This window comes from Dendrobates tinctorius, unplaced genomic scaffold (assembly GCF_039654945.1).
Source record: "Dendrobates tinctorius isolate UK_male_01 unplaced genomic scaffold, ASM3965494v1 ptg000174l, whole genome shotgun sequence".
Lineage (NCBI taxonomy): Eukaryota > Metazoa > Chordata > Amphibia > Anura > Dendrobatidae > Dendrobates > Dendrobates tinctorius.
Genome location: NW_027361841.1, coordinates 2,288,579 through 2,305,439, shown reverse-complemented (window position 1 = coordinate 2,305,439; position 16,861 = coordinate 2,288,579). Strand labels below are relative to the sequence as shown.

At 41.3% G+C, this 16,861-nt stretch overlaps 1 protein-coding gene across 1 annotated transcript in view; it reads right to left on the bottom strand.

Moving 5' to 3' along the window:
• Positions 1-8,604: 8,604 nt before the first annotated feature.
• The window catches only part of PRPF18 (pre-mRNA processing factor 18), a 110,727-nt gene continuing 102,470 nt past the window's right edge, over positions 8,605-16,861 (bottom strand). The window contains exons 9-10 of the mRNA XM_073551275.1: positions 9,344-9,499; positions 8,605-8,809 (exon numbers count right to left, since the gene is read on the bottom strand). Coding sequence (XP_073407376.1) covers positions 8,729-8,809; positions 9,344-9,499 — 237 coding nt within the window. The 3' untranslated portion in view covers positions 8,605-8,728. The remainder of the gene's footprint in view (positions 8,810-9,343; positions 9,500-16,861) is intronic.

The window sequence follows — 16,861 nt, the reverse complement described above, 5'->3', positions numbered from 1 at the left end:
CATTCCATCAAAGTCTGCATTCCAAAACGTCACTTCCCTTCCGAGCCCCGTTGTGTGCCCATACAGTAGTTTTCTCCCACATATGAGGTATCAGCGTACTCAGGACAAATTGGACAACAACTTTTGGGGTCCAATTTCTCCTGTTACCCTTAGGAAAATAAAAAAATTGGGGACTAATTGATCATGTTTGTGGAAAAAATAAGATTTTTTTATTTTCACGCCTGGGCGTTATAAACTTCTATGAAGCCCTTGGGGGTTCAAAGTGCTCACCACACATCTAGATAAGTTCCGTGGGGGGGTCTAGTTTCCAAAATGGTGTCATTTGTTGGGGGTTTTCACTGTTTTGTTACATCAGGGGCTTTCCAAACGCGACATGGTGTCCGATCTCAATTCCAGCCAAAAACGTCAAATGGCGCTGCTTCCCTTGTGAGCTCTGCCATGCGCCCAAATAGTGGTTTACCCCCACATGTGGCATATCAGCATACTCAGGACAAATTGAACAATAACTTTTAAGGTCCTGTTACCTTTGGAAAAATAAAAATCGGGGGTGAAAAGATCATTTTTGTGGAAAAAATGATTTTTTAATTGTACCGCTGTACGTTATAAACTCCTGTGAAGTACCTTGGTTACCAGCTCCCTGCATCAGCGCGCTGGTAACTAAGATACACTGCGAGTAACTAAGCGACGTGCATCGCTTGTTAGCCACGTGTCGCTGGTCCTGATCTCTGGAGAAGCTGCCTGTTTGACAGCTCACCAGCGATCATGTAGCGACACACCAGCGATCCTGACAAGGTGATATCGTTGTCGGGATCGCTGTTGAGTCGCTATGTGTGACGGGGCCCTAATTCTATTTTCTCTAATCCCCTCCATGTTGGCACCACAGGAGAAATACTAAAACAATGCTGCTAGGAACAGATGTGTCCCTGGAGGACTTTCATACAATCTTTAATAGATTAAATCTATTATATAGTACTTGGTAAAAAAAAGGTGTGGACCGAGGAAAAGGTGGTGGCTCTGCAGATATGTCGAGGGATGCATTAGCCCAGTCGGCTCATGAGAGACATAGCTATGGTGTAATAAGCTTTCAGGGAGGATTATTTCATGGGATCTATGGAAATATATTTAGGCAAAAAACATGGGTCTAGGTGGAGTACTACCCTTTCTTAGGTAGGGTTCCCTAATGGATAAGGCCTGGATCTTGCAGACTCTCCTCGCTGTTATGGCTACCAAGAAAGTCACTTTCCAGAATAATTTGTTGATCTGAATTTGTTTATTTGGTTTGAAAGACTGAAGTCAGACCTTTGAGTACCACCTTCAGGTCCCAACATGGAACTATATTAGATCCTTGGATTTAATCTAGTGGCTGCTGCTATGAATCTTCATATCCGTAGGGGATATACCAAATTTTGGTCGAAAAAGTAAACTAACAGTATTAGGTTTGACCTTTTGACAGACCCTTTTGTAAAAAGTCCAATATCCTATGTCTGGACGAAATGTATCTAGCGGAGAGCCACATCATAAAAGTGAAAGTTTTTGTGCTGTTTTCTGCTTCTTTGCAGGGTATGTATATGCCTCTGTCAGAGAGGCATCTAGCTTACAGGAATGAGGCTTCAGAAGCCAGGCTGCCAAGCTCAGACTCCAGGGTGTCAGATGATTTATCAGACCTTGATGTGGGTCGTGGTCGAGGAAGGATTACTGGATCCTCCACTTTCAGGATGTTCAATGCCCCAAACAAGCTCCTTTTTGGCCACAGAGGTGCTATCAGAATAGTTTTGATTTTCTGTAATGTCCTTGGTAACAAGGGAATTGGAGAAAATGCATAGGCCAGCCTGAGCTTCTAAGGGTGGGCGAATGAGCACCTTTGCCACAGTATCGTTCAGATACAGGGAGAAATACAGACCTAATTTCATATTTTGATGACTCGCAAAAAGGTCTAATTTCTGGATGCCCCCATTTCTTGGTTAGCATTTGGAAAATTTCAGTATTCAGGCTCCATTCTTCCAGAAGTTCTGCTTAGGAAGCCCGCTTGAATATTTTTGGAACCTTTTAGATAAAGGTCAAACGAGGACAGGTGTTGTTGTTTTGCCCAACCGAAGATTCTTTCAGAGTTTTACCGCAGGTTCTGAACTTTTGTGCTCCCTTAATGTTGCAAGTGAGCCACTGTGGTCATATTGTCTGAATAAATCATGACATGTTCCCTGCACTAAAGATTTTGCTGATCTGAGGGCTTCTTGTAGAGCTCTAAATTTTGCCCTTAAGCAAGACACCTTAGAAGGTGACCTGAGATGTAACAGCTCCCCAGCCTATCTTGCTGGCGTCTGTTCCTTTTGCCAGATTTTCTGGGTTGAGCCACCATCCAAGTGCTGCCTTTACATGGTGAGGTAGGTGGATCCTTCTGCTGAGTGAACCCGGGAGATCTACCCCAGCCTGAAAGAGTGTAGCTCTGAAGGACTCTTGTATTGGCCTGGGCCCAAGGAACTGCCTGAATGCATGCTATCAGACACCAGGACTGACATTGCGAACCTTATAGACGAATGAATAGCATCCTGTAGGTCGATAGTTCCCATGATTAAGTCTCTGCTTATTAATGGGACTGTGAATCTTATACATTCCATTTTGAACCTTCTTTATGTAATATAATTTACGCTTTTTAGATTTAGGATAATCCTGCAGGTCACATTTGGTTTCCTTCTTAGAAATCTGTACCAGATTTGAAATAGAAGAAATCCCTCTCGATGCCTACAGGTCTTGGAGCCCTGAGATTGGGATCTTCTGTAACATTAGAGATGACAGGGATGTTACCTCCAACTTTGGTGTGTGAGTATGTGTGTGTGTGTGTGTGGGGGGGGGGGGGGGGGAGGTCATGGAAGGAGAATTCTATTTTCATCCTCAGATTCCAGAATTCTCTGATCTGCTGATATCTTCTGCCACTGTGGAAGAAACCTTGAAATTCTGAATCCTACTTGCTTGACGTCATGGTCTCCTTGATGTTGTTTTTGACATATCCCTTCCTTTTCCTCCTTTGGGGTAGCTCCAGTGACCTGAATTACCTTTCCTTTTCAATTGTTGGGTCTGAGCCGCTCTGACAAAATCTTCTCGAAGATTTTTGGTTCCAAAAGTGACTCTTAGGCTAGTTTCACACTAGAGTTACCGGGCGCAGCGCACAGCCGCCGCTAAGCTCCGCCCCCGTCCACGCAGCATGCGATCAGCGTACCCTATATTTAGCGCTGGTACTTTTGACGGCGCTTGTGCCCTTTTGGCACAGCGCCGAGCGCACAAAAACGCACTGTGTTGAATTTTTGTGCGCTCTTGAAGCCACATGTCTCCCAAGACTTCCGCAACAGGCTATCCATTTTTTGATCCGGAAGGTCCTTGAGCTCAGAAGAATCTTCAAACAGCAATGTTTTCTTTGCTACTTTAGCCACTTGGACATCCACTTTAGAGATTTCTGTATAGCATTTGGCTATGTCCTCATCTAACGGAAATCTGTATTTTAGTTCTCCCAGGATGTTGTCTCTCTGGGAACTCCCACTCATCCAGAATTAAACTCCACAAATAGCAGACATCCTCCTTTTTTATCTTAAACCTCCGAACATTTCATCCTGGATTGTTCAAGTAGTTTTCTCTTCTTCTACATCTAACTTTTGTCACAGAATCCATGTCCCCTTAAAAGGGGAGATGATGAGATTGGATCCTGCAGCAAAGCAGGACCTACCCATAAGAGGAAAAATCACTGGGCATGGGTTTGTGCCGGGCTCTGCAAATGCAGCTCTATGGGAAAACAAACACTCCACACTAGAACCTTAGTCCTACATTAAGTTGTCTTCAGTCTTGGTCAGTTATAGCCCAGAGACCGTGGCTTGGCACGTTCCCATCCAATAGGATGAGACTTTTCATCCTCCTCCATCAGTCAGGTCCTGCAGTGATTGAGCACCTGAATGCAGCCTAGATGCTCTCAATTTCAAATTTCATTCTGAAAGGCCATGCTTTAAACCTTGGAACGCAACTGGAAGTGACGTCACATACCCAACTCTGTAGGCTCACGTTACTTTGTGCACGCACATAGCACACCAGAGACTGCGGGGAAGGAGAAGGAAGATGCGAGCTGAGAAGTTACAGGAACTCAGTGTACCAACATTCAGCGTTGCCCCGAGGAGCAAGAGAATTGTGCCACCCTGGTCCATTAGGCACAGGAGCACCAAACAGGGAAGGCAATTTGATCGACCCCAGCCTGCCTGGCTGTTTATAGGCATGAAAGATGGAGTGACTGTTTGCCGGCCACAGCACTCCAGGAAACCTCTTTATGCTCCTAGGGAAAGGAAAAACACTGAAGATGGAGGAATAGGATGGGCTATTTAAACCTGTGTTTCTTGTCCCAAATTAGGATGGGAAAGCTACCACCTGTGGTGCTGTCGTGGAGGGGATTAGAGAAAATTATGTTTAAAAAATGATGCTGATGTAAAGTGGACATGTCAAAGGTTATTTGATTTTGTGTGGTAGAATTATCTGGTTTAGTGGAATAAACATTCAAAGTTTGAAAATGGCAACATTTTCAATTATTTTGTAAAATTTTCAATATTTTCATAAAATCAATGCAAATCATATTGACCAAAATTTACTGCTAGCATGAAATCCAATGTGTCATCAGAATCACTGGGATATGTTGAGGCATCCAAGAATTCTTACCGCCTAAAGTGACAAATGGTCAGGAAGGTGAAAACAGGCTTTGGAATGAAGGGGTTAAAAACTTTTTTCCACTTTTCACTGTATGTTAGTCCCCCCAAGGGAACTTGAATCTATGATCATCTGATTGCGTGTACTTTATTCAACACCACCACGGTACTGCTATATATAGCAAAAATCAGGGTCTCCTATGAACACCAGCCCAAAGCTGGCGTTAACAAGAAAACTGTCATGACAGGTACGGGGATCTTCAGTTGACTTCCAGCCATCATGGCCACCCATCTGCTAATCGCGATAATGTCACGAGGGTGCTGATACATACATTGAATGACACGCACCTCTGCCGGTGTGCTGTACATACCACGGTCAAGAGATTGACAGGCATTTTGACAGGTTAACAGCCATGGGTGGGGCTCCACATCATACACGGATGTTAGAGGAAGATGATGGTCGAATATCACAGCCACCATCTGCCGATAAAGTGGACTCAAGAACTGAAAACAGGAGCTGGCATAGGATGGTAAGTGATTAAATAAGGGTTATAGCTGCAGAACTGGGCTGCTGCTACTATAGAAATTATGGAGCTGCTGTGTCCCAGAAGCATCCGAGAAATTCTGGCTGCCGATATTAACAGCTGATCAGCAGGGGTGCTGATTATTTGAAAAAAGGCCAACCTCTTTAACCCCTTCATGACCTTAGATGTATTCATACGTCCAGGTTGTCAGGTCTGTAACGACCTTGAACATATGAATACGTCATTGTGATTGCCCATGCACAGGGACAGTGCGCACGATCGCCGCTGGGTGTCAGCCGATTCTGACAGCTGACATACAGCACTCCTTACAGGAGAGGTGCCCACATCACTTTAACTCCCTAAATGCTGCGATCGATTGCAGCATTTAGGGAGCAGGCAGAGGAAGGAAGCCTCCTCTGCCCTTGAATCGGTGCCCCTGAGACATCACGGGGAACTGATAGTTGCTATGGTGACCTGATATCATGACGACATCCAGGTCATCAAAGCTAGCCAACTTGTTAGGTCATACTCAGTGCATGATCCAACAAGTTTGTCAGTACAGCGCTGACAGTTTGTACAGTATACAAAGCGATCAGCCTGCAAACAGTTAAAGTCCTGTAGTGGGCCAAAGTGGGAAAAAAAAAAAAAAAAAAAAATTGTAAAAATATTTAGAAAAAATAAAAATAAATCTGGAAGAGTCTAGAAATAGACATTTTTATGTTGAACTTTCTGGGGTCCCTTCCTGTCACACTGTATAAACCCCACTGCACTCGACTACAATATATATTTTACAATATATATATATATTACACGGTGGGGGAAAAGTATTTGATCCCTTGCTGATTTTGTAAGTTTGCCCACTGACAAAGACAAACAGTCTATAATTTTAAGGATAGGTTAATTTTAACATTGAGAGCTAGAATATCAAAAATAAAATCCAGAAAATCACATTGTATAAATTATATAAGTGTATTTGAATTTTGTTTGTATTTAAGTCCCTCTGGCAAACAAGACTTAATGCTTGGTGGCAAAACCCTTGTTGGCAAGCACAGCAGTCAGATGTTTTTTGTAGTTGAGGATGAGGTTTGTACAAATGTCAAGAGGAATTTTGGTCCATTCCTCTTTACAGATCATCTCTAAATCATTAAGATCTTGAGGCTGTCTCTTGGCAACTCGGAGCTTCAACTCCCTCCATAAGTTTTCTATGGGATTAAGGTCTGGAGACTGGCTAGGCCACTTCATGACTTTAATGTGCTTTTTTTCGCGTATCTTTGTTGCAAAATGTATTTTTAGAGTGACAATCCCCTGACCAAGTTTTCAGCCATATTGCTTGCCTAGCTGTACTGGCTAGTGCCCAATTCCTTGCCGCAAATGTAATGGATTCTACTGAGGCGTCTGCCATTAAACCTGTTGCCATTTTGAGTAATGGCATAGATTGCAAGATCTCCTCTCTGGGCGTCTTCTTCCTTAGATGAGCCTCCAACTCTTGCATCCATATATTTATGGAACTTGCCACAAAGGTAAATGCTATACTAGCCTTAAATATGGCTGCAGAGGTCGCCCATGTTTTTTGAGAAGACCCTCTGTCTTTCTGTCCATAGGATCTTTTAGGCATGATGAGTCTTCAAAGGGGATAGCGGTTTTCTTTGCTACCTTCGCTATAGGGATATCTACCTTACTGATTTCTTCCCATAATTTTATGTCCTCAGACTCAAACGGTAGACGTGATCTGAAACTTCTTGGAATGGTCAGTCTCTTTTCCATGTCCTCCACTCCTCCAGGATTCATGGCTTTAATATGGATATTGACAGGGAACACTTTGTTCATATGGCTCACCTCTGAACATTTCATCTTGTACCGAGTAAGGGACCAGGTGGGTATCCTCCACCTTCATAGTATTTCTGACGGCTCTTCCCAAGAGAAAAGGTACTTTTCCTCCAGGGGACTTGCAACAAAATCTTCACTTTCCTCATGTTCAGGATCAGTGTAGTATGATAGCTCCTCCCCCTCTAAACTTGATTCCATTTCCCATCGTGGTCTTTTTTGCCTGGGAGCCATCCAGGAGGATATTGGGGTAACTAAGTGACGGAATTAAGAACCTCTTTTAGTATGGTCCTTATATCGGTCATAAATGAGGTGTGTTCATCTTTAACCACCTTGGCAATACACTCAAAAAGCATAATTGTTTCTCCTATGTGTCCGGCAGTTTAGTTCTACACATGCCACATCCCTTCATGTGGGGATGGTGTCATGGTCCTTTTAGGGGCGCCCTTGTCCTATAATGGAACAAGGGAAGGTACTATGAATTATACCCTAGATGACAGTGTGAGACCCAAACTCCCAGAAACTCACTTGTACCAGGGTTTCAGCAGGGGTATAAGACCGGCTAATGGTTTGACCTTCCATAGCTGGCTGACTAGATGCACTGGAACCTCTGTCCATACTTTAAATAGTATCGTCTCATCTGCCTTCCATCTGAATCTTCGAAAGGCGGTTCCCCTTTAAAATAGGATTCGGCGCCTTTTTTCTCAACTCTCTCGGAAGTGCGTTCCATGGTGGAAACACATGCCAGTCACGAGAGGCCTGCGCATCATTCATCCCTCTAACCGGAAGTGCCTCCAAATCTTCAGCATGTATTGGAAGCAACACTCAGGGATGGGCCGCGCAAGCCGAGAGCCCCTCTGGAGGATTAGCAGCTCACTTCAGGAGCCACTGCTCACCTTGACATGCAGAGGGACCCCTTGATAGGCGGGGTGTCGGCCTCCGGACTCATGCAGTCCGGTATCAGGAGCTCCTGCTCGCTGGAAGATGTAAGGTACACCTCTTCTGAGTCCATCCCTGGAGGGGTGGTGAGGGAAGGGCCTTTTAACCTCTTGTGTGTTCCTATCAAGGATTAGAAGGACAACATCCTGATGGTGCTGTCAGGAGGGACGTCCTGGAAACAGGTGTTATTGAAAAACCACATACCCTAGTACGTTGCACATTGCTGGAATCCATTGCTCCCAGATCATATGTTGATCCCAGATCATATAGCAAAAACATGCTGATATATTTCCTTTAAGGAAACAAGAAAAAAAAACCATCATGTCACCAATTTGAATTCTATGAAAACTGCATTCTGAGATTATGCAATAACTTCCCCGTTCAAGGGAAATAAAAGTGCCAAATTCTGACTTGGGCAAAATTAAATTTCAAACAAGAGTTCATTCTTAATTTCCTTCCAATAGCAGCAATGAGGAGAGACATACCACACTGAAATGTCAAATTGAAATCAATTCACAAGCAAGCAGGCTGGCCACGTGTACTTTTGTCAATTTTAGCTGGCTAAATAGGGGGTAAGCTTTCATTTACATAGCAACAAATCTATAAAATTTTGCACATTTAGAAAACAAAACAAGAGGACATCCTTTATTAAAAGTCTATTTTCTTTAATAAAATTTATAACAATTTTAATAATTTAACAAAATTTCCAATAAAGAAATATGTGGTCGCTGTAGTGACGACTGTCTACAACTTTGTAGAAAAGTCCTTTTACAACGCATTGTATTCTACACACTTTGATGGATCTGTTGAAAAATGTTTCTGGCAAACTGTCATTAATCTCTTCAATCCCTAAAGACAACAAAAAAGACAGAAATAAAGTATTATTGGAAAGGAATATATTTTCTGTAGCGTCTACAAAAGCTACAGACCCTGACTTAGAAATATAACAAGCTAAGAAGCTACAAATAGTTACCAGTAATGAAACCTAAAACCACTTCTCCCCATTATTCATTTTCTACAGACCATACCGATTCTGGTCTAGAAAATATAACCCATAGGGTCGTCTGAGCAACATCTCAAATATTAAGCTTTGCCAGCTCTGAAAGTAGCCAATTCAAGTGCTGCATTTATCTTCTGTAATTAAACACATTTACTGTGGATAATGAAAGCATTTATAATAAAAAATATTGCCAAGGTAGAAATCTGCTTTTTGCAATATCACGTTCTGAACCGATTGTAATACCACCAGATATGGAAGCTTGTAACTTGAGTCATTGACTATTTCATATAAATGAACAGATTCTGAATTATTTTATCTTACTATAATAATGCAGGTTTCATAACTAGGAGAGAAAATTTGTCTACAAATGGAAGAGATATTACCTGGATATATTTCCTCTGGGTTTCATCATTTAGCACATGTGCTACATGTTTGGAGAAAATCTTCTCGCGACCTGTACGAGCATGGATACCAACCATAGTGACACCAATAGGCCACGGAGCATTGCCAATGGCCATTTGGAGATAGGCATCGTTTGCCTGAAAAAAAGAATGGTAGTCTGAGCGTCCTAGTAAAAGTATTAGGCACATTGTACAAGATTCTGCAATGTTTATTATTCTAAGCCTTGGTTAAATGAAGAAAAACAAACAAGCTTTCTGCTACTCCAGAAACAATATTACTAGTAACGTTGCAGATCAGAGTAGACTGCTTACAAAACTTTCCACTCAACTTGTTTTTCTTGGCATTTCCTTGTAACAATTACTACATAATCCAACCTATTGTTGCTGTTTCCATCAACCACAGGCCGGGCTTCAGATAAATCTCACAGCGTACATACCTTCTTATACCAGTATCGCTTTAGAAGAAAGAAAAAGTATCACATGTATGGTTACCAACAAAGAGTAGAGGGTATTTACTGCGTGAACACTTGAAGCATAGACCTCTACAGTTTAACCCCTTACTGCCCTTAGACGTACTATCCCATCCTTGTGCCCTGGGACTTAATTCCCAGGGACGGGATAGTACGTCATAGCGATCAGTGGCGCCCACGTGGTGAGCGCCGCTGATCGCGGCCGGGTGTCAGCTAATTATCACAGCTGACACCCGGCACAATGTGTCAGGGGCGGTCACGGACCGCCCCCGACACGTTAACCCCTTGTACACCGCGATCAAACACGATCGCGGTGTACCGGGGGTTAAAGGGAAGCATCGGCAGGGAGGGGGCTCCCTCCCTGCTTCCCTGAGCCCCCCACGGCAGCGCAATGTGCAGCGCTGCTGCAGGGGGCTCTTTCCCTACAGGCCCCCGGATCCAAGATGGCGACGGGGACCTTCGGGGGCCTGTAGGGAGCCGACTTCCTCAGTGCCTGCAAAGCGCAGGCATGAGGGAAGTCTGCAGCAGTGCCTATGACAGATCGCTGACAGGACAGTGATGTCCCACCTGGGACAACGTAATAAAGTTAAAAAAAAAAGTGTAAAAATAATTTTTAAAAAATCGCTAAATAAATTAGTAAAAAAAAAAAATATTCCCCAATAAATTCATTTTTTGAAAATAAAAAAAAAAACAATACAATAAAAGTACACATATTTGGTATCGCCGCGTCCGTAACGACCCGCCCTATAAAACTGTCCATTAGTTAACCCCTTTAACGAACCCCTTGAAAAATAAAAAACGAAGCGAAAAAAATAATGATTTATTATCATACCACCGAACAAAAAGTGCAATAACGCGCGATCAAAAAGACGCATATAAATATCCATGGTACCGCTGAAAATGTCAGCTTGTCCTGCAAAAAACGAGCCGCCATACAGCGTCATCCGCAAAAAATAAAGTTATAGCTCGCAGAATAAAGCGATGCAAAAATATTTTTTATATAAAATAGTTTTCATTGCATAAAACCGACAAAACATAAAAAAACGACCTAAATGAGGTATCGCTGTAACCGTACTGACCGGAAGAATAAAACCACTTTATCAATTTTACCGCACGTGGAACGGTGTAAACGCACCCCCCCAAAAGAAATTCATGAAACGCTGGTTTTTGTTCATTCTGCGTCCCAAAAATCGGAATAAAAAGCGATCAAAAAATGTCACGTGCCCGAAAATGGTACCAATAAAAACGTCAACTCGTCCCGCAAAAAATAAGACCTCACATGACTCGGTGGGTCAAAATACGGAAAAATTATAGCTCTCAATAAGCGGTGATGCAAAAACTATTTTTACAATAAAGTCTTTTAGCGTGTGACAGCTGGCAAACATAAAAATCGCCATAAATAGTAAATCAAACCCCCCGTTATCACCCCCTTAGTTAGGGAAAAATAATAAAATAAAAAAAATGTATTTATTTCCATTTTCCCATTAGGGCTAGGGTTAGGGCTAGGGTTGGAGTTATAATTGGGGGGTTTCCACTGTTTGGGCACATCAGGTGCTCTCCAAATGCAACATGGCGTCGGATCTCAATTCCAGCCAATTCTGCGTTGAAAAAGTCAAATGGTGTTCCTTCCCTTCCAAGCTCTGCCATGCGCCCAAACAGTGTTTTACCCTGACATATAGGGTATCAGCATACTCAGGACAAATTGCAAAACAACTTTTGGGGTCCAATTTCTCCTGTTACCCTTAGGAAAATAAAAAATTGGGGGCAAAAATATCATTTTTGTGGGAAAAAAATGATTTTTTTATTTTCACGCCCAGGCGTTATAAGCTTCTGTGAAGCACTTGGGGGTTCAAATTGCTCACCACACATCTAGATAAGTTCCGTGGGGGGATCTAGTTTCCAAAATGGGGTCACTTGTGGGGGGTTTCCACTGTTTACGTACATCAGGGGCTCTCCAAATGCAACATGACACCCGCAGACCATTCCATCAAAGTCTGCATTCCAAAACGTCACTACTTCCCTTCCGAGCCCCGACGTGTGCCCATACAGTAGTTTTCTCCCACATATGGGGTATCAGCATACTCAGGACAAATTGGACAACAACTATTGGGGTCCAATTTCTCCTTGTACCCTTGGGAAAATAAAAAAATTGGTGACTAAAAGATCATGTTTGTGGAAAAAATACGATTTTTTTATTTTCACGCCCGAGCGTTATAAACTTCTGTGAAGCACTGGGGGGGTCAAAGTGCTCACCACACATCTAGATAAGTTCCTTGGGGGGTCTAGTTTCCAAAATGGTGTCATTTGTGGTGGGTTTCTACTGTTTTGGTACATCAGGGGCTTTCCAAACGCGACATGGTGTCCGATCTCAATTCCAGCAAAAAACGTCAAATGGCGCTGCTTCCCTTCCGAGCTCTGCCATGCACCCAAATAGTGGTTTACCCCCACATGTGGGGTATCAGCGTACTCAGGACAAATTGCACAATATCTTTTTGGGTCCTGTTACCCTTGGAAAAATAAGAATTGAGGGTGAAAAGATCATTTTTGTGGAAAAAAATATGATTTTTTAATTGTACGGCTGTATGTTATATACTTTTGTGAAGCCCTTGGGGGTTCAAAGTTCTCACCAAACATCTAGATAGTTTCCAAAATGGGGTCACTTATCGGGGGTTTCCACTGTTTAGGTACATCAGGGGCTCTCCAAACGCGACATGGCGTCCGATCTGAATTCCAGCCAAGTTTGCATTGAAAAAGTCAAATGGCGCTCCTTCCCTTCTGAGGTCTGACATGCGCCGAAACAGTGGTTCCCCCCATATATCAGGTATCAGCGTACTCAGTACAAATTGCACAATATATTTTGCAGTCCAATTTCTCCGGTTACACTTGGTAAAAAAAAAAAAATTGAACCTGAAGTATTTTTTTTTGTGAAAAAAAAGTTAAATGTTCATTTTTTGTAAATATTCAAAAAATTCCTGTGACGCACCTGAAGGGTTAATAAACTTCTTGAATGTGGTTTTCAGCACCTTAAGCGGTGCAGTTTTTAGAATGGTGTCACTTTTGGGTATTTTCTATCATATAGACCCCTCAAAGTGGCTTCAAATGTGATGTCCGTAAAAATAAAATGGCGTTGCAAAAATGAGAAATCGCTGGTCCATTTTTAACCCTTATAACTTCCTAACCAGAAAAAATGTTGGTTCCAAAATTGTGCTGATGTAAAGTAAACATGTGGGAAATGTTATTTATTAAGTTTTTTGTGTGCCGTATCTCTGTGATTTAAGGGCATAAAAAATCAAATTTGGAAAATTGCGAAATTTTCAAAATTTTTGCCAAATTTCCGTTTTTTTCACAAATAAACGCAAGTTATACAAATGAAATTTTACCACTAACATGAAGTACAATATGTCACGAGAAAACAATGTCAGAATCACCGGGATCCATGGAAGCGTTTCAGAGTTATAACCTCATAAAGGGACAGTGGTCAGAATTGGAAAAATTGGTCCGATCATGAACGTGCAAACCACCCTTGGGGCTTAAGGGGTTAAGCTTGCTTATTGTATTTTTTTTTTACAATGGAATTAACAGGCTTTAAAAAAAAAATATATTAGTAAATAAAGTTGGTGGCCGCATGAAAATAGCAGATACAAACTATATTTATATACACTTTGCCAATCTACATACTAACACTGTGTAACGGATATTATACAATACATGCTACATTTTATCAGGGTTGTGGAGTCGGAGTCGTGGAGTCGGTGCTCATTTTGGTGGAGTCGGTATAAAATGGACCGACTCCTAAAATATATAATAAATTGGGGACAGTAGTTCAATGCAGAATGTGCTGAATATTTTTTCATAGAAATTTGGGAAAGTTATGAAATGTCCTATAAATGGCTGTTCTATTCCTGATCTAAGGCTACATTCACACACAGCATTTTGGCTGCGTTTTTTGTGGATACGTTTTTCAGCTGCAAAAGACGATCAGATTTTTAAAAAACCCCATCACCTGAAAGGTTTTTGAGCTCATAGATAATGTTTTCAATATCAAAAGCAGATTAGAAATCTGCTCTATCCATTTATCCATATCTGTCTCCATATCTTATCTGTACCAAAAAGAATGAAAGCCAGGTAACACACAGACTGACACTTCCTGCCCGGCAAAGGAGGAGGAAAGAGCATCTCAAACATCATTAACAAGATATTTTGTAAGTGACAAAGTTACTGTAACAATGACAGCAGATATGTCTAAAAGACAGCTCATACAGCTTGTTGTGAAGGACGGTGTACCATTAACATTTTCACGACCAGCTTTTACAGCTCTTAATGGAGAAATGGCCCCCAAACTTGGTGTTTCTCTGGAAAGAGAAAGTATTAGAAAATTAGTGATTGAAGAAGCCCTTAAACAAAAGGAAGATCTTAAAAAGACTCTCAAAAGATGCTTCATGTTTCTTAAAATGGATGCCTGCACACGTCACAGAGTGAACTATTTTGCCATCAATGTTCGATATGTTTGTGACAACAAAGAAATTGTTACCAACACGCTGGCAGTAAAAGATACTAAAGCTCATCACAGCAGCCAGTTTCTCCAGGCCTTAGTGGAAAAAGTTCTGCAAGATTACGAACTAAAAAAAGAACAGGTTCTTGCTATTGTAACGGACAATGCTTCAAACAGAAGTACAATTACACTGATGAATGAGAGTAATGAACAACAGCTAGAAGAACATTTAGGATTCAGTATGTTTGAGATGGAAGGCCACAGTGCTGTTCATGTCACTGAGGAACAAACAGATATTACTACAGAAGAACAGCAAAATTATACTGTAGAAATAGATGATCTTGTTGAAGCTGCTTCAAAACACTTTCATAATCATCACATGTGCTGTGTTGTGAACACGCTGCAGCTGGCAATAAGAGATAGTCTGCAAGAGGGACATGCTGGAAATCTGCTTGGACAAGTGAGGAAATTGGTTATTGCCGCCAGAACCCCTAAAATTGATTCCATCTTGAAGAGACGTGCTGGAAAAGGGCAATTGTTGATCAACTAAAATCGTTTCTTATAGATATGGCGAACCCGCAGGTAACCCTAAATGAAGGTCAATGGACACAGGTGGCTGAATTGAAGGAATTGCTTAATCACCCATTTACTGTGACTAAAAAATTACAAGCTGAGGATTTAACTCCTGGCATTTTCATGAGGGAGCGGAAGAACTTGCTATTTTGCTGTTTAATCGCAGATGGCATTTCTGCTTCAATGAAACGGAGAGACACACAGCTTTTGGAAAATAAAAGTTTTCTGGCAGCTGTTTATGTGGACCCAAGTCATCGTATATTGCTTGATGATCAACAGCTTACAAAAGGAAAAGAAGCACTGACTGAGGTAGCAGTTAGGAAGAGTGGCCTACAGGAGGACTGCCAGGCGCAAGAGGACTCGGGTCCTGACAGTGCTACTGCTGCCATATCTTCATCCTCATCAGATGAGGAGTTTGACTTTGACAAGTATTTGTATGACATGGAGCAGGCAAAGCGTTGCTGCAAGGAAAAAGATTTCACTCTGTCTCCTATAGCAAGCAGATTGACCATATTTCAGCAAAATGTTTCACTTGCTTGCAAAGAAATAGAAAAATTCAACCATTCAGCAAAATTGACTGTGCATGAGGCAATTCCTTTATACCCGGAAATTGTTAGAGATGTTGCCCATGTGGTTACGGCTTTGCCTCCAACCTGAGTTACTGTAGAGAGGTTGTTCTCTAGCCTTAAAATTATTAGGTCAGATTTGAGGTCATCTATGAAGGAGGATCTGATGGAGGCAATTTTATTTCTTAGAACAAATTCATAGACTGCACAAATGTTATTTAGTATGTTTTTGATGAAAACTGTTTTGCCACTTATAGTTTATTACATAGTGTTATAAATATATATATATATATATATATATATATATATATATATATATTTTACATAGTGTATTACATGTTTACAATTTATTAGTTTTTTGTGTTCTAAAGTTGTATTCCAATAAATATTATGTTCTATCTAAATATCTTGATTATTGTATCATAAAAATGATTTAATGTCTGATGTTCACATTGTACTAGAATAAATTTTTCACTTAAATATAAGCAATATATGTGGGAGTCGGAGTCGGTGTAAGGGAAATTGAGGAGTCGGAGTCGCAGGTTTGGCTTACCGACTCCACAGCCCTGCATTTTATCATGTGCTTTATAGTCACACAGCAGACTTGAAGATATTCTGGCAACTGTCCCAACCTGAACAATTGTAAAAACCATGCACATCCTGCAAAACTGATCCGTTCAGATATTAGGCACAGATTTTAAGCTGCAAAAACTTTTGTAATAAATTTGCCCATGTGTGAGTTCACACTACACATCACTTTTGCAGAGTTTTAATGACATGAAACTGGCCTAAATGGTAAATATAGAGGGTGAAATAAGTATTGAACACGTCACCAATTTTTTACGTAAATGTATTTCTAAAGGTGCTATTGAAAAGAAATTCTCACCAGATGAGAAATTAAACCATAGATGTCCATTAAGTTGTGTAATAAAGAGAAATGATACAGGGAAAAAGTACTGAACACATGAAGAAAGGGTGCAATAAGGTTATGCAAAGTCATGAACAGAGCAAGCCGAAATCTACCACTAATTAGAAACCAATCCTGACACTTAGCCAAAAATAATATTAGCTGGTTCAACTGATGGCCTATAAAAGGTGTCTCATTACTAAGGTGCCACACAAGAAAATCTCATGATAGGTAAAACTAGCCTCAAGCTGTCTCAAGACCTTCGGAACCTTATTGTTGCAAAACATACTGATGGTATTGGTAACAGAAAGATTTCTTAACTACTGGAGGTTCTGGTAGCACTGTTGGGGCCATAATCCAGAAGTGGAAAGAACATAATTTCACTATAAACCGGCCAACACAAAGTTCTCCACGCAAGATTTCAGACCGAGGAGTGAAAAGAATTACCGTATATACTCGAGTATAAGTCGACCCCCCCTAATTTTGCCACAA